General features: G+C 46.5%; 1 protein-coding gene across 2 annotated transcripts in view; it reads right to left on the bottom strand.

Moving 5' to 3' along the window:
- CSK (C-terminal Src kinase) overlaps positions 1 to 17,824 on the bottom strand; it is a 49,451-nt gene that overhangs the window by 20,689 nt on the left and 10,938 nt on the right. Inside the window, exons 1-3 of one of the 2 annotated variants that reach the window (XM_087704054.1) lie at positions 17,247 to 17,478; positions 3,893 to 3,970; positions 988 to 1,101 (exon numbers count right to left, since the gene is read on the bottom strand). In XM_087704054.1, the coding sequence (XP_087560180.1) occupies positions 988 to 1,101; positions 3,893 to 3,970; positions 17,247 to 17,327 (273 nt within the window). In that variant the 5' untranslated portion in view covers positions 17,328 to 17,478. Of the gene's footprint in view, positions 1 to 987; positions 1,102 to 3,892; positions 3,971 to 17,246; positions 17,479 to 17,824 lie in introns of those variants that run through there. The other variant, XM_087704053.1, reaches the window with a different exon arrangement.

Raw genomic sequence — 17,824 nt, 5'->3', positions numbered from 1 at the left:
AGAGATAAGAAAGTAGAAGAGAGAGAGAGATTGAGAAAGGAGAGGGATAGAGAGAAGATACTGTGGATGAGAGGGGGAGAGAAAGGAGAGAGAGAAAGGAAAATGATGAGAGAGAGAAGATATTGTAGATGAAAGAGAGAGGGGGGGAAGAAAGGAGAGATGAGAGAGAGAAGATAGATGAGAAACGAGAGAGAGAAGAGAGAGAGTAGATGAGAGAGAGAGAGAGAAAGGAAAGTGATGAGAGAGAGAAGATACTGTACATGAAAGAGAGAGGGGGAGGGAAAGAAAGGAGAGAGAGATGAGAGAGAGAAGAGATGAGAAAGAAAGGAGAGAGAGAGAAGAGAGAGAGAGAGTAGATGAGAGACAGAGAAGATACTGTAGATGAAAAAGAGAAGGGGAGGGAAAGAAAGGAGAGATGAGAAAGAAAGAGAGAGAGAGAAGATAGATGAGAAAGAAAGGAGAGAGGAGATGAGAGAGAGAGAGAAGATACTGTAGATGAAAGAGAGGGGGAAAGAAAGGAGAGAAAGATGAGAAAGAGAGAGAAGATAGATGAGAAAGAAAGGAGAGAGAGAGAGAAGAGAAAGAGAGTAGATGAGAGAGAGAGAGAGTGAGAGACAGACTGACTTTATAGTTGTAGAATGGAGCAAACTGCCCCTTTTACCAGTTTGCTACAAAACCAGGATGACATCACGAAGCTAAACACAACCAGACCTTATCACAGAACAGACACAAGTCGTGTCTTTGGCCCAATGACCTCCTAAGCCCCCCGTGGCCCTTTGGGGCAGGCACCCAATGCACGTCAGGGCACCCCAGTGCAAACCCCAAAAGGCCTCCGGAACCAAATTCAGCATCCGGAAGCCAGCAAGCAACCCCCGGCTCAGCCTCCCCAGGGCCCTTGCTGCACTCTCCCATTATCAGCCTGCCCGTCACCGCAGGCGTCCGTGGGCACACGGCTGTTGCCCGGCGCCGGAGAGAGAGGCCGGTTACCTTGGTGACCGAGATGATGGTGAGGACGTCTCCTTTGCTGAAGGGGAGATCTTGATCCGCTGTGCCGTGGAAATTATATTTGGCGATACATTCTGTGCCGGAAGCCCAGACAGCCTTTTAGGAAAGAAGGAGGACATTTGTTAAAACATTTGGCTCCGACGTCAAGATAAAGCATTTAAAAAAAACCTGCATCCGAAGCTCTCTAGCCAGGAAGTCCTCGACTTACGGTGCTGTGCTTAGCGACCGTTCGAACTCACGATGGATCTCTGCAGAACGACTTAGGATCCGGGTTGGGGGTCCAACCGTCACCCGTCGTCATCATCATCATTCCCCCTCCTCTTTGTGGTCACGTGATCCTATTTGGCGGGCTCGGCAACCTGATCGCATTTAGAAATGTTCGCGGCACCCGGCCATCGCGCGCGGCCCCAATTTGAGACTAATTTGCCACCTCAACTTCCGGTGGGGGTGTTTTTTTGGGGGGAAAAACCATCCATTTGGTATCGGGGGTTCACTTAATGACTGTCACCAAAAAACGAGCGTCATTGAAACGAGCGTCATCCTAGGGTGACCTGTTTAACAACGGCCACGATTTATGACTGTAATTTTGGGCTGAAGGGCGGTCGTAAATCAAAGACGAGCCATATTCACGGTATTTTTCCAAGCTCGGCCACTTAAAAGGTGGGTGGACTTCAACTCCCATCAGCCTTCCATCCTTCCGAGGTGGGTAAAATGAGGACCCGGATTGTTGTTGGGGGCAATATGCTGACTCTGTAAACCGTTTAGAGAGGGCTGAAAGCCCTATGAAGCGGTATATAAGTCTAACTGCTATTGCTATTGCTAACTCCCAGAATTCCTCTGTCAGCCACGCTCGCGCTGGGGAATTCTGGGAATCGAAAGTTTTCAAGTCGCCAAAGTGGGAGACAGTTTTTGCTACTTGGCACTTGATTACACCTATATTTTTAAACTGGGGGGACTCCGACTTGTCTAGCAAGGAAATCACGTGATCTCTCTCACCAAGCTATAGTTCCTTCCCCTTTTTCTTTTATTTTTGGCTTTATTAAAATAACCCGCCTTCCGTATCTTTCTTTTTAAAAAAAGAACAAGTCAGCCATGTAAAATCTTCCCTGGAGGCACAAACACACGGGCATCAAAACAGCCTACCAAGATCAGAAAAAAGCACTTATCCAATGACCGGATGCCATAAAAACACCCCTTTAGAAAAGCCAGCCCTGAAAACGTGGGTGAAAATTAACAAAAACTTAATCGCCACGATGCTGGAAATGTGATACCTGCACTAGGGAACCTTCTATCATATGTGGTGGGAGTGCATGAAAGCTAAAGGCTTGTTGGCACCAGATAAGAAGGAATTTGGAAGAGATGCTAAATCAAAGGATGGGAGTTGAGGCCAGGATTATTTTTACCAGAGGGGAAAAAAAATATATGCCAAAGGTGGACTATATTTAATGCTGCCTATTTTAACGGCGGCAAGTTTTTGCACAACAATGGAAAAATAAAAGAACAAGAAATAATAAATAAGATACTGACGGGCGCAGAGATGGACAGACTCTAGAGGGGGAGACGGAATATCACGAAATCTGGGACAAATAGTATCGATGGGTCTTCTCCGGGTGCCTTCAGCTGGACAATGCCGGCTGGCGACGCCTCGGAGCAGGGCCTTCTCTGTTGCCACTCCGGCCCTATGGAATGAGCTACCCCCAGAGATCCGGACCCTCCCCACTCTCATGGCCTTCCGAAAAGCTATTAAGACCTGGCTATTCTGGCAGGCCTGGGGCTGTTGACCTCTGGATTGAGGTCCAGCCCCGCTTAGATTGGGTGCATGTTGTGTCTTTTAAAATTTGTCGTGTTTTATCTGTTTTTTAAATTTCTTTTAATTTTTGTTGCTGTAAGCCGCCCGGAGTCTTCGGGATTGGGCGGCCTATAAATTTAATAAACAGTTTAATTTAATAAACAGATGGTTAGAAAGGAGAGGGAAAAAAGACCAGGACAGAAAAATACAGACAAATTAAGAATGGGAAAATATGGTATTATGAAGGTGTGATAGGTAGGAACTGGATTTGTATAGGTATGGTTAGTAATTATATAAAAGAAAGGATCAACGGACAGGTAATCTGACATTACAATTCCTATGTAATGGATATAAAATGTAATTATTGTAAGATCCAATCACTATATGGAAATGTTTATGCCAGAAATGTCGCACTATGTCCAATGTTTGTAATGTTTACCTAATTAAAAAAACTTTAATTAAATAAAACAACAACAATACCCCACTAGAAAAACCAGCACTAAAAAATTGGGGGGGAAATACAGAGAATCCTGGATTTATGACCCCAATTTCTCCCCAAAGGTATGTTGCTAAGCGAGACATTTGTTAAGCGAGCTTTGCGTCCCTTTTACCACCATTGTGGCCAACCGTTGTTAAGGGAAGCGCTGCGGTTGTTAAGTTAGTCACACGGTCGTTTAAGTGAATTTGGCTTCCCCGTTGACTTTGCTCGTCGGGAGGTCGCCAAAAGAGGACCACGGGACACTGCGGCCGTCGTAAATACGAAGCAGCTGCCAAGCATTCCGATTTTAATCACACGACACGGGGATGCTGTCGCAAACGGTCGCTTTTTTCAAGGCCGTTGTAACTTCGAACGGACAATAAATGGTCACTAAATGGGTAAGTCAAGGACAACCCACATACTAACTGCGTTTCAACCAACTATGGTCAAATTGGACAGGATCCCAGAGAACGTGGACGTCAAATGATTGGGAATTATTTTTAAAAAATGTCCAGGAAAAATCCTTTCTCCCCACTCCGTGCACCCAAAATTGTGTGAACGTGTGAAACCGAAATCAAAAACAAACGTCGTTTCTCTTTCTCTCTTGTCTTGTTTCTTACCTGCATTCCTGACATTTTCTCGGGCGCTTCCGGGGACTGATTCTCATAAGGAGGACACGTCACTTGGTACCATGAGACCTAAAAGAGAAAGATCTTTCAAGATCAAATTCTGCAGAACCAGGCACCTTCCATCACCTGGTGGAGATGCCCAAAAGGAGAGAAAGAGAATTTGGCCAAACATGCATATTTTCCTCCCTTCTCTGTCCCTTTCTCATCTTCCTTCCTTCCTCTTCCTTTCTTCCTCCCTTCCTACCATCTCTGTCTTCCTTCCTCCCTCTTCCTTCCTTCCTTCCTTCCTCCCTCCCCTTTATTCCTTTTTCATCCTTCCTTCCTTCTTTCCTTCCTTCCTCCCTTCCTATCATCTCTGTCTTCCTTCCTGCCTTCCTTCCTACTTCTTTCTTTCTCCCTCCCTCTTCCTTTCTTCTTCCTCCCTCCCTTATTCCTTCTCCTTCCTTCTTCCTTCCTTCCTCCCTCTCTTGCTTTCTTTCTTCCTTTCTCATCCTTCCTTCCTCCCTTCCTATCATCTCTGTCTTCCTCCCTCCCTCTTTCTTTCTTCCTCCCTTTTATTCCTTCCTCATCCTTCTTTCCTTCCTTCCTCCCTCTTTCCTTCCTCCCTTCCTATCATCTGTCTCCTTCCTTCCTGCCTTCCTACTTTTTCCTTTCTTTCTTCCTCCCTCCCTCTTCCTTTTTTCCTCCTTCCTATCATCTCTCTTCCTTCCTGCCTGCCTTCCTCCCTCTTCCTCTTTCTTTCTTCCTCCCTATCATGTTTTCCTTCCTTCTTTCCTCCTGCTTCTTTCTTCCTCTCTTCCTCTCATGTCTTCCTTCCTTCTTCCCTCCCTCCCCCTTCCTTCCTTTTTCCTCCCTCCCTCTTCCTCCCTTCCTATAATCTCTGTCTTCCTTCCTTCTTTCCTCCCGCTTCCTTTCTTCCTCTCTTCCTCTCATGTCTTCCTTCCTTCTTTCTTCCCTCCCTCCCTCTTCCTTTCTTTCTTCCTCTTTCCCCCCCTCTTCCTTCCTTCCTCCCTTCCTATCACCTCTTCCTCCCTCCCTCCCTCCCTCCCACTTTCTTAAGAATCCTTTCCAAGCATCCTTCAACATGCATTTTAATTTGAAAGCATCCAGAGAAGTGACGCATCCATTAGTGTGCCATTGATCTGGGGTGGGGTGAGGGGGTCAAAAACCAGAGGAGAGTGATTGCTATTGAACGAACCTGCCACAGTATGGATATTCCGCCAAAAGTGCCTCTCCTTGCAATATATAAATATAAATATACGGTATATATATATCTAGGGCAGGCAACTAACAGGTTGAGAAACCTTTGCTGTAAATTCAAACGCAGGCAAGCCAGTTCCCACGAATGCCTGCTGTCCACGGAGGTCAGGAGGCCACGAAAAAGCGGCTTCGACTGGACCCTCCCGCCACACTCTCTGTGGTCAGCGGGAGAGGAATAAACATGCGAGACCTCAAAAGCAAAATATTCCCCTTTACAAATATTCTTCGCCGCTTCAAAGGCTGAAAACCCATTTTGGGTCCACGGCGCCTCTTTGGGCGAAGGGGCCCAGTTTCAGATTGTCCTCGACTTACGAACACCATGCCGCCCAACCTCTCTCTGTGGCTAAGCAAGACATCGTTCAGCGAGGTTTCGCCGCCCCATTTTACGAGCTTGCTGACCACAGTGGCTAAGTGAATCCCGGCGGTGGTTAAGTTACTAAGACGGTCGTTAAGTGAATCTGGGTCCCCCCCCTGGACTCTGCTGGTCAGACGGTCACCAAAGAGGATGACGTGGCCCTGAGACACTGTGACCGTCATAACTATGAAACCAGTTGCCAAGCGTCCGAATTTTCCCCCCAGGGAGGCTGCAACGGTCACAAGCGCGAAAGCGAAAAACGGTCGTAAGTTGCATTTTTCAGTGCCGTTGCACTTGGGATGGTATTAAACAGTGTTGTGAATGCTCCAACACTGGAAGTCTTTAAGAAGATGTTGGGCAACCATTTTTTCTGAACTGGCTTAGGGTTCCCTGCCTAGGCAGGGGGTTGGACTAGAAGACCTCCAAGGTCCCCTCCAACTCTGTTATTCTACTCTATTTTCTATTCTATTTTATTTTCTATTCTATTTTATTCTATATTCTATTCTATTTTATTTGCTATTCTATATTCTATTCTATTTTCTATTCTATATTCTATTCTACATTCTATCCTATTCTATTTTCTATTCAATTCTATTCTATATTCTATTTTATTTTCTATTCTATTCTATATTCTATTCTATTTTATTTTCTATTCTATTTTCTATTCTATTCTATATTCTATTCTATATTATATTCTATATTCTATTCTATATTCTATCCTATTCTATTTTCTATTCAATTCTATTCTATATTCTATTTTATTTTCTATTCTATTCTATATTCTATTCTATTTTATTTTCTATTCTATTCTGCATTCTATTTTCTATTCTATATTCTATTCTATTCTATTTTCTATTCTATTCTATATTCTATTCTATTCTATATTCTATATTCTATATTCTATATTCTATATTCTATATTCTATATTCTATATTCTATATTCATATTCTATATTCTATATTCTATATTCTATATTCTACATTCTATATTCTATTTTCTATTCTATACTCCTCCTATTCCATTCCATTCTCTATTCTATTCTATTCTATTCTATTCTATTCTATTCTATTCTATACGAATTGTTGCTACAGTGACAGTCAGAAGATCAGGCAAAATAAATGGAAATTCTCCGCTCTTCTTTAAGGAAGATATCCACTGTGGGCATAGCAGGCCCCGTGCCAGTTGGGTATAGTGATTAAGGGACTTTCCTAAGCCGCCGTTAAGTGAATCAAATTGGCGTTAAATGAATTCCGCTTCTCTCATTGACTTCGCTGGTCGGGAACCAGCTGGAAAGGCCACCGACAGCAATGTCCTGCCGGCTGGGGAATTCTGGGAGTTGAAGTCCACCCAGTTGCCCAGGCTGGGAAGCCGAGCAATGGCAGAGCTGGGAGAGGCCTCCGCCACGCTTGCCTTGCCCCCTTCCTTCCGGTGCTCAACCCTTGGCTGCCCCAAGGCAGCCCCAGGAAGTGGGCCGCCCTCCCCACTTTCCCCACAGCTCCCCAGGGATGCAACTTTTGCCCTGCCGGAGCTAAGTTTAGCAACTCCTAATTCCGATCTCACAGCAAAGGCCCAGCAGCTGCTGCTTGTAAGAACCAGGGCTGGACTCACAGCAGAAAGCTTGGCTGGGCTAAAGGCAGAAGTGGGTGGCAGAGAGACCTGGGATAAGCCCACAGGCCTTGCTATGGGGAAGCAATGTGGGGCAAAGCATCCCTCCATCTTCTATATCTCCCTCCCTCCCCATCCATCCATCCATCCACCCTTCCTTCTATCATCTATAACATCCATCCATCTATTCATCTATCCATCCATCCATCCATCATCTATATCTCCATCCATCCCCATCCATTCACCTTCCTTCTATCATCTATACCATCCATCCATCTATTCATCTATCCATCCATCTTCTATATATCCATCCATCCCCATCCATCCACCCTCTCTTCTATCATCTATAACATCCATCCATCTATTCATCTATCATCCATCCATCCATCCATCCATCCATCTATCATCTATATCTCCATCCCTCCCCATCCATCCACCCTTCCTTCTATCATCTATACCATCCATCCATCCATCATCTATATCTCCATCCATCCATCCCCATCCATCCACCCTTCCTTCTATCATCTATACCATCCATCCATATATTCATCCATCCACCTTCTATATCTCCCTCCCCATCCATCCACCCTCCCTTCTATCATCTATAACATCCATCCATCTATTCATCTATCCATCCATCCATCCATCCATCCATCATCTATATCACCATCCATCACCATCCATCCACCCTTCCTTCTATCATCTATACCATCCATCCATCTATTCATCCATCTATTCATCCATCCATCCACCTTCTATATCTTCCTCCCCATCCATCCACCCTTCCTTCTATCATCTATACCATCCATCTATTCATCCATCTATCCATCCATCTTCTATATCTCCTCCCTCCCCATCAATCCACCCTTTCTTCTATCATCTATACCATCCATCCATCTATTCATCCATCCACCTTCTATATCTCTCTCCCCATCCATCCACCCTTCCTTCTGTCATCTATACCATCCATCCATCTATCCATCCATCCACCCTTCCATCTATCATCTCTCCAAGTTCCCTTCCAGCTCTATTCTGATTGATTTTTTTAAAAACAGCCCAAAAGGATGGCTAATTATTGCCTTTATCAAAACTGTAAAAAAAAAAAAAAAAATCTCAACTGCCATGCTATAAATCAGCTGTAAGTAACACAACTGCCACTAGATGGCGATGGCAGCGAAACACTGGCATTTTGGGGGGGGTCTCCTTGCTGACATCTAGTGGGTGTTTGGAAGCTTGCAGCCTAATCTTAAAAGAGCAGAGCAATCCTTATGAAAGGCTGCAGAGGCTCGTCAAGCCCACTGATGAAGACCGCAGGTTCTCCTGTATCGGCCCGTAAACAAAGCCCGGCTTTGTCCAGAGAGCCGTGCAGATGGATGAGGTCACCCATCTCAGCTCGGGGACAAAAAGGCGTAGGTGGCCATGGAAAGCTCAGCAGAAATGCCAGCAGATGCTTGAAGTGGGTCCAGGGATGGGGGGAGGCAGAGCCTTGATTGACTCCCTTGGAGAGAATCGTCCCAAAATCTTCTTAAAGGTAAAGCTTCCCCTCGGACATCTGTGCTAGTCGTTCCCGACTCTAGGGGGTGGTGCTCATCTCCGTTTCAAAGCCGAAGAGCCAGCGCTGTCCGAAGACGTCTCCGTGGTCATGTGGCCGGCATGACTCAACACCCCAGAAGGCGCACGGAACGCTGTTCCCTTCCCACCAAAAGTGGTTCCTATTTTTCTACTTGCATTTTGTACCTGCTTTCGAACTGCTAGGTTGGCAGAAGCTGGGACAAGACACGGGAGCTCACTCCGTTACGCAGTGGCGCTAGGGATTCGAACCGTCAAACTGCCAACCTTTCTGATCGACAAGCTCAGCATCTTAGCCACTGAGCCACCGCGTCCCTCAAAACCCTCTTAGCCAATCTAAATTCAATTATCCATCCTGGCTGAAGAATCCTGGGAGTTGAAGTCCACCCTTCAACCTGAATGGTCCTTAAGATATGCTGATATTTTAGCCATCTCTGCTAAGTTTGTGACTTTTAACGTCCGTTCTTGAATAGGAGGCAAATCTTCCTTCTTCCAGTACTGCGCCACCAACAATCTTGCTGCCGTTGTTAAGTTCAAAATCAAATTAGTCTCTATAACAGTCTAGGAGCCGAGGTGGCGCAGTGGTTAAATGCAGCACTGCAGGCTACTTCAGCTGACTGCAGTTCTGCAGTTCGGCTGTTGAAATCTCACCGGCTCAGGGTTGACTCAGCCTTCCATCCTTCCGAGGTGGGTGAAATGAGGACCCGGATTGTTGTTGGGGGCAATACGCTGACTCTGTAAACCGCTTAGAGAGGGCTGAAAGCCCTATGAAGCGGTATATAAGTCTAACTGCTATTGCTATTGCTATAGTCTGTGATTATACCTAACAAGAACAACTGAGGAGTAAACTTTATCCTCTTTTTAAGAATATTTTGCTACTTCTAAAGTAACAAACCTAGCAGAGCTGGCTAAAATATCAGCATATCTCAAGGACCACTCCAATGAGAGATATAAACTGGAGTGGAGAAGATGGATTGACTATATTCAAAATAAATATGGGACCAAGAAATTCCAGATAGTTTATGACTGAAGAAACAAGGAATGATATAATGTGTTTAGAGCTAGCCTAGCAAAGAGGAGTTAAAGCTCAAATGAAAGATGATACTAACTTTTTTTAAGTGTATTTTAGGACATCTTTGTTAAAGATTTATACCCTGTATTGGTTCTGGGAAGTCGGGGGAGGGGGGGAAGGTTCGGGAGGGGAGGGCAGGGGGGGAGGTAAACATTTGTAAAAGTTTTTTTTTCTAAAATTTTCAATTAAAAAAAAAAAAGACTATTTTGCATAATCCACCATATTTTTATCCAAAACGCTTTGACCTTTTTTTACAAGTCCACCATATATGATAATGCGTAGCATCAGCACAATCACATCTCCGGCATTTAGGTTGTACGTTCGGATACATACAAGCTAATTTTTTTTTAGGATCTCAATTGCCATCTATGCAACTTTAAGACGGGCGGACTTCATTTCCCAGAATTCCCCGTGCCCCAGGTGCTTCGGAGGGGCCATTCCCAAGCATTCTCGGCACAGCACAATGGCATTGCAGTCTTTTATTTTATGGATCTCTCCGCCAGGTGAAGCAGTTGGAGAAACAATGACTCACTCAAAAAAAAAAGAGAGAGAACAGAACTGACGTGAAATCGTTAAGCAAATTAATATTTTAATGCTCATCTGTTGCGTTGCCCCTGAATCCTGGCCGCGTAGCTACTTCAGCCTGGCCCTTTTGAACCACAGTGATAAAAGAGAATCAATAAAGGCCGAGCAGAAGAGGCTCCTTCCTCGTTTGGGTCGTAATGTCGAGGGCAAGCGGGAAAGGAGAAGAACGGCTCTTGAGCTAAACGTAAAGCTCTTTTATATTTCAGACTGGCAGCCGCACAGACTTGAGGTTTCCTGGCCAAGCAGAGTGAAAGCACCAAAGGAAAAACAATGCATAGGAGGTAGCATCGCTAGGACGGAGAAGGGAGCAGCAGGCAAGGAAATAAAAGAAACAGATACGCCTGGTTTAGCTACAGATTTCTAACTAATAACCAATTGTTATGTTTTGTATCCAGGGACAGAAGGATGGATGGATGGATGGATGGATGGATGGATAGTAGGAAGGAAGGAAGGAGACAGAGAGGGTAGGAAGGTAGGAAGAAAGGAAGAGGGAGGGAGGGAGGAAAGAAGGAAAGAAAAGAAGGGAGATGGAGGGAGGGTTGGAAGAAAGGAAAGAGGAAGGGAGGAAAGAAAGACAGACAGAAAGAAAGAAAGACAGACAGACAGAAAGAAAGAAGACAAAGGCAACAGGCTAGGAAGTAGGAAGAATGGAAGAGGGAAGGAGGGAAGGAGAAGGAAGGAAGGAAGGAAGTACAGAGAGGGTAGGAAGGTAGGAAGAGAGAGGGAGGGAGGGAAGAAAAGAAGGGAGATGGAAGGAGATGAGGGAAGAAAGGAAAAAGCAAGGGAGGGAAGGAAGGAAAGAAGACAGACAGAAAAAGAAAGAAAGAAAGAAAGAAAGACAGACAGACAAAAGGCAACAGGCTAGGAAAGTAGGAAGAATGGAAGAGGGAGGGAGGGAAGGAGAAGGAATGAAGGAAGGAGACAGAGAGGATAGGAAGGTAGGAAGAAAGGAAGAGGGAGGGAGGAAAAGGAAAGGAAAGAAGGGAGATGGAGAGGGTTGGAAGAAAGGAAAGGAAAGAAGGGAGTTGGAGGGAGGGTTGGAAGAAAGGAAAGAAAAGAGGAAGGGAGGGAAGAAAGAAAGACAGAAAGAAAAAGACAGAGAGAGAGAGAGCCAGAAAGAAAGAAAGAAAGAAAGAAAGAAAGAAAGAAAGAAAGAGAAAGACAGACAAACAGACAGAAAGAAAGAAAAAGAGAAAGAAAGAAAAAGGAAGACAGACAGACAGAGACAGAAAGAAAGAAAGACAAAAACGACAGGCTAGGAAAGTAGGAAGAATGGAAGAGGGAGGGAGGGAGGGAGGGAGGGAGGGTAGGAGAAGGAAGGAAGGAAGGAAGGAAGGAAGAAGACAGAGACGGTAGGAAGGTAGGAAGAAAGGAAGAGGGAGGGAAGAAAGAAGGGAAGGAAAGAAGGGAGATGGAGGGAGGGTTGGAAGAAAGGAAAGGAAAGAGGAAGAGAGGGAAGAAAGAAAGAAAGCAAAAGAAAGAGACAGAAAGAAAGAAAGAAAGAAAGAAAGAAAGAAAGAAAGAAAGAAGACAAAGGTGATAGGCTAGGAAAGAAGGAAGAATGGAAGAGGGAGGGAAGGGGGAAAGAAAGGAGGGGGAAGGGAGGAGCTGGACCACATGCAAACTCTCAAGCGCATTTCCCCCCCACGGAGCCTTTTCCCGAAGAGCCCAGCCCTTCGGGATTTAGCTCCAATCGCCTCTTGCCATCCGGGCAGTGCCAAGCCCTGCGCCCACGCAGCAGCTCCGCAGAGACTAGGTCCCAGGGTGCTCCTCGGGCCCTGGAAGAAAGCCCTCGCCCACTCTCCCCTCGGCCACACGCGGCTCACACACAGAAGCACAGAAGCGCAGCTGCCGCCTCGCGCCCACCGGGGCACAGCCGGCCTTCCGCCCCGGCTGCTGCGAGCGCGCCCCGAACTTTACACCTCAAGTACTTAGCCAAACGCTCCCTTCCCACGCTTGGCATTCAGCAGGCAAGGAAATAAGACTTCCATTAAACTCTCTCGCGGCTGATGCATTCAAGCCCTTCTAAGGATGGAGGGGGGGGAGAGAAAATGATGGCGGGGTGGAGAGACTTTGGATTGGCATGGAGGGATGGGGTGGCAGAAATGGAAAAACAGAAGATGCAGAATTCCTTGACTCCGGAGGCCCTCTTCCGAGGCACCCCAGTCCTAATCAATCAATCCATCAGAAAAGAGCTGGAAGGGACCTTGGAGGTCTTCTAGCCCAACCCCCTGCTCAAGCAGGAGACTCAAGACGGATTTCAGTGGCTTGTCCCAATCCTCTTCTCGAAAGCCTCCAGTCATGGAGCACCCACGACGCCTGGTGGCAAGCTGTTCCACTGGTCAGGTGTCCTCGCTGTTAGGAAGCTTCCTCTCTTTGATTAGTTTCCATCCATTGTTCAAATTCGGGGTCTAAATTCCGGACCTGACTGCGGTCGTAAAACGAGGACAACCCTGTCCTCTAATCTGGGCTTGGTGTTTTTGTAAAATACAAGTTGAATAGAGAGCAAGGAAGAGGGAAGGAGAGGGAGAGAGAGAGGGAGGCAGAGAGAGAGGGAGAGAGGGAGAGGGAGAGGGGAGAGAGAGGGAGAGAGACAGGGAGGGATGGAGAGAGGGAGAGAGAGAGGGAGAGAGAGGGAGAGAGAAGGAGGGATGGAGAGAGGGATAGAGAGAGAGGGAGGGCGGGAGGGCGAGAGCGGGAGAGAGAGAGGGAGAGAGAGGGAGAGAGAGGGGGAAAGAGAGGGAGGGAGAAAGGGAGGGAGAGGGAGGGAGAGAGAGGGGGAGGGAGGGAGAGGGAGAGAGAGAGGGAGGGAGGGAAAGAGAGAGGGAGAGAGGGATAGAGAGAGGGAGGGCGGGAGGGAGAGAGCGGGAGGGAGAGAGAGGGAGAGAGAGGGGGAAAGAGAGGGAAGGAGAGAGAGAGGGAGAGAGATGGAGGGAGAGAGAGGGGGAGGGAAGGAGAGAGAGGCAGAGAGAGACAGAGAGGGAGAGGGAGGGATGGAGAGAGGGATAGAGAGGGAGGGAAGGCGAGAGCGGGAGGGAGAGAGGGAGAAAGAGGGAGAGAGAGGGGAAAGAGAGGGAGGGAGGGAGAGAGGGAGAGAGAGGGAGAGAGAGGGAAAGAGGGAGGGAGACAGAGGGAGAGAGAAAGAAAGAAAGAAAGAAAGAAAGAAAGAAAGAAAGAAAGAAAGAAAGAGAGAAAGAGGCAGAGAGAGAGAGATTTGAAGGTTTGCAAAACTTGATTTTTCAGCTAGGAAAGGTTTTTACTTCTCTTTCCTTTTCTGATCAAAGGAAAGAAGCCAACTGTTGTGTTGAAGAGAGACGGAGAAGAGCATCCGGCCGGGCCTTTCCACCACCACCACTTTTGAATGTGGTTTCCAGCCTCGCCTCGAGAGCTGGAAATGCAAAGCCAGCAGCTGCAGGAAAGGGCCCTTCGCTCCCAATCGTTTGCAGAGTCAGCCCCTCTTTTGCATGCCCCCCCACCCACCCCACCCCCCGGCCTGGCCTTTGGGAGCTGCGATGCCATTTGAGCAAGGAAAGGCATTTGAAGGAGGATTGTTTCACACACAGACACACACACACAGCCCTGAAACCATTTTCTCTTTGGGCTCAAGGGGACGCAACACAGGTCAGGTGCAGTCATGTGGGAGTGGGGGGGGGGAGGTTTGCATTGGTTTGGTTTTGGGGGGTGAGAAAAGCGGGGGGGTGTATTCGCCTGGGGATGCTTCCCACCTCTGTTGCCACAGATTTTAAAAATCCGAATATAATCATTCCACTGACATTGTTGCCCCTGAAATGCACCTTACGTGGGCGCTGGTCCCACCTTAGGCATGAAAGCTGGCTGGGTGAGTTTGGGACAATCACCAGGAGACTGGGAGTTCTAGTCCCGCCTTAGGCATGAAAGATGGCTGGGTGAGTTTGGGTCAATCACCAGGAGACTGGGAGTTCTAGTCCCGCTTTAGGCATGAAAGATGGCTGGGTGAGTTTGGGCCAATCACCAGGAGACTGGGAGTTCTAGTCCCGCCTTAGGCATGAAAGCTGGCTGGGTGAGTTTGGGCCAATCACCAGGAGACTGGGAGTTCTAGTCCCGCCTTAGGCATGAAAGATGGCTGGGTGAGTTTGGGCCAATCACCAGGAGACTGGGAGTTCTAGTCCCGCCTTAGGCATGAAAGCTGGCTGGGTGAGTTTGGGCCAATCACCAGGAGACTGGGAGTTCTAGTCCCGCCTTAGGCATGAAAGATGGCTGGGTGAGTTTGGGCCAATCACCAGGAGACTGGGAGTTCTAGTCCCGCCTTAGGCATGAAAGATGGCTGGGTGACTTTGGGCCAATCACCAGGAGACTGTGAATTCTAGTCCGCTCTTACACATGAAAACCAGCTGGGTGACTTTGGACCAATCACCAGGAGATTGTGAGTTCTAGTCCTGCCTTAGGCATGAAAGCTGGCTGCGTGAGTTTGGGCCAATCACCAGGAGACTGGGAGTTCTAGTCCCACTTTAGGCATGAAAGCCACCTGGGTGACTTTGGCTAATCACCAGGAGTCTGGGAGTTCTAGTCCCACTTTAGGCATGAAAGCTGGCTGGGTAACTCTGGGCCTATCACCAGGAGACAGGGAGTTCTAGTCCTGCCTTATGTGCGAAAGCCGGCTGTAACTTTGGGCCAGTCTCTCTCCCTCCCTCCCTCCCCCCCTCTCTCTCTCAGCCCTGCCGACCTCACAGGGTTGTTGCTGGGGGGGGGGGGCGAAATAGGAGGAGGGAGGAGCATGTCTGCCATCTTGAGCTATTCGTTAAAAATTAAAAAAGGCAGGAAACAAAGAAACAAACATGCATCAGTCCTAAGCCAGTGTTTCTCAACCTTGGCACACTTGGAAGATGTCTGGACTTCAACTCCCAGAATTCCCCAGCCAGCTGGCTGGGGAATTCTGGGAGTTGAAGTCCGGACATCTTCCAAGTGTGCCAAAGTTGAGAAACCCTATCCTAAGCCATCTTGAGGTTCGTTTGCCCTAATCTCCCCCGTGGATTCATTCTGAAGTCTTCAAAATAAAAATGAATCATGGTTTTAGCTACAGCTGGGTAGAGAGTCTCTCTTCTCTCTCTTGCCAGGCAGCTAATGGATCCGGCTGGTGGGTGCTGACGACAGACAGAGAGTATTCCAGAAAACCCTAAGTGTTCCCAATCTTACAGACACAGCCAGGATCCTTCAGCCCATGAAAAAGAAAAGAAAAAACGAAGAGAGAGGAAATTAAAACGCAGGAGCTTCAAAATGCAAAAAGGCCTCCTTGCAAATGGAAAGGCACCGACAACACACTCTCCCTCCAGGCAAGGATTTAAAAGAAGAAGGAGGGGGAAAAAAATAAGAGCTCAATTCTGCATTTCTTGCTTACAGGTCTTGATCTAGGGGGGGGGGTGTTCCTGGGATCAACCTGTCCCATTCACACACCCTCGAACCTGCCGTTGGCGAATTAACTCCTTCCCGTCTACCGTTCATCATCGGTCAAGGTTGTTGCAAAGCCAAAGAAAACTGGGGGGGGGGGAACCCTTGCCTACTTACCTACCTCTCCCCCTCCCCTCCCAAGGCAGCCCGCCCCATGCCGAGACCTCCCCCCCCCCCATCACATCTGCCTATTCTGCAATCCGGAGCTCGTCCCGGACGAGACGAAAACGAGGTCTTCTCTCGCGCAAAACATCCGAGGCTTGATCAAGATTTCAGCAGCTTGCCTGATTATTAGGCATCGATATTTCTGTGTTTCTACCACCACCAGCACCCCCCCATTCCCAACAGAGGCCGGCCCCTAAAGCAAAGGGAGAGAGAGAAAGAAAGAGAGAAAGAAAGAAAGAGAGAAAGAGAGAAAGAGAAAGAGAGGTAGAGATAGAGATAGAGAGATAGAGAGAGAGATAAGATAGATGATAGAGATAGATAGATAAATAGATAGATAGATAGATAGATGATAGATAGATAGATAGATAGATGATAGATAGATAGATAGATAGATAGATAGATAGATAGATAGATAGATAGATAGATAGATAGATAGAGATAGATAGACAGACAGACAGGTAGATAGACAGAGATGATAGGTAGATAGAGTAAATAAATAAATAGATAAATAAATAGATAAATAGATGATAGAGATGATAGACAGAGATAAATAGATAAATAAATAGATAAATAAATGGATAGATAATAGATAAATAAATAGATGATATAGAGATGATAGACAGAGATAAATAGAAAAATAGAGATAAATAAATAGATAAATAAATAGAGAGATGATAGATGATAGACAGAGATATAGATGAATAAATAAATAAATAGATAAATAGATGACAGATAGAGATGATAGCTAGATGATAGACAGATAAATAAATTTATCTCTGTTTGAGATAAATAGATAAATAAATAGATAAATAAATGGATAGATAATAGATAAATAAATAGATGACATAGAGATGACAGATGACAGAGACAAATAGAAAAATAGAGATAAATAAATAGATAAATAAATAGAGATGATAGATGATAAACAGAGATAAATAGATGAATAAATAAATAAATAGATAGATAAATAGATGACAGATAGAGATGATAGATAGATGATAGATAGATAGAGATAAATAAATTTATCTCTATTTGAGATAAATAGATAAAATAGATAGATAGATGACAGACAGAGGGATATATATAGAGAGAGAGAGATGAGGCCACGTGAATCTTCTCCGTAAGTCGGTTAAGGACCAAATTCCGGATCCAAGGTTTGATCTCTGCATGTGGATTTGGGGCAGGGGGGCTGTGTGTGTATTCCCAAGCTCTGGGCTTTTAGGCCCAGCCTCGCCACTTCAACCAAACGCGAAAAGAGACCAATATATATATATATTTAAAAAGGAGAGAGGATAAAACGCCGGACTTACAAGACTGGAGCAGAGGCTAAGATGCATCTTGCTTACGTAACCAGGAGAGACCAAACGCATCAGCGGCGAGAGCCCCACCATCACACACACACACACACAACTGGAGAACCTGCATTCACGGTCTGCTCCTGCGGATCTCAGAGAGAAAAAGGGGGAGGGGGGAGGGGGGGAGAAGCCCCGAGAGAGGGAGATCCGCAGGAAGCCAGAGCCGCGAGCCGTTTGCTGCAAGGAACGGGCGGAAGCTGCGTGAAGACCGCCAAGAATCTCAGCCCAGGGGATCCTGGATTCAGCATCCGCGACACATTCGCAAGGATCTTGCGTTGCAAGAGGTGCATTGCAGCTTCAAAGAGGGCAGAGAAGAGCAACAAGGATGATTAGGGGACTGGAGGCTAAAATATACGAAGAACGGTTGCAGGAATTGGGGGGTGTCTAAATTTAATGACCAGGAGGACCAAGGGGAGTCGTGATAGCCGTCTTCCAATATTGGAGGGGCTGCCCCAAAGAAGAGGGGGTCAAATTATTCTCCAAAGTCCCAGAAGGCAGAACAAGAAACAATGGATGGAAACTAATCAAGGAAA

Source organism: Thamnophis sirtalis, unplaced genomic scaffold (genome assembly GCF_051295495.1).
Source record: "Thamnophis sirtalis isolate CommonGarterSnake01/CBP01778 unplaced genomic scaffold, rThaSir2_p1.2 scaffold_2, whole genome shotgun sequence".
NCBI classification, from domain to species: domain Eukaryota; kingdom Metazoa; phylum Chordata; class Lepidosauria; order Squamata; family Natricidae; genus Thamnophis; species Thamnophis sirtalis.
This window is presented reverse-complemented; position numbering and strand designations above follow the sequence as displayed.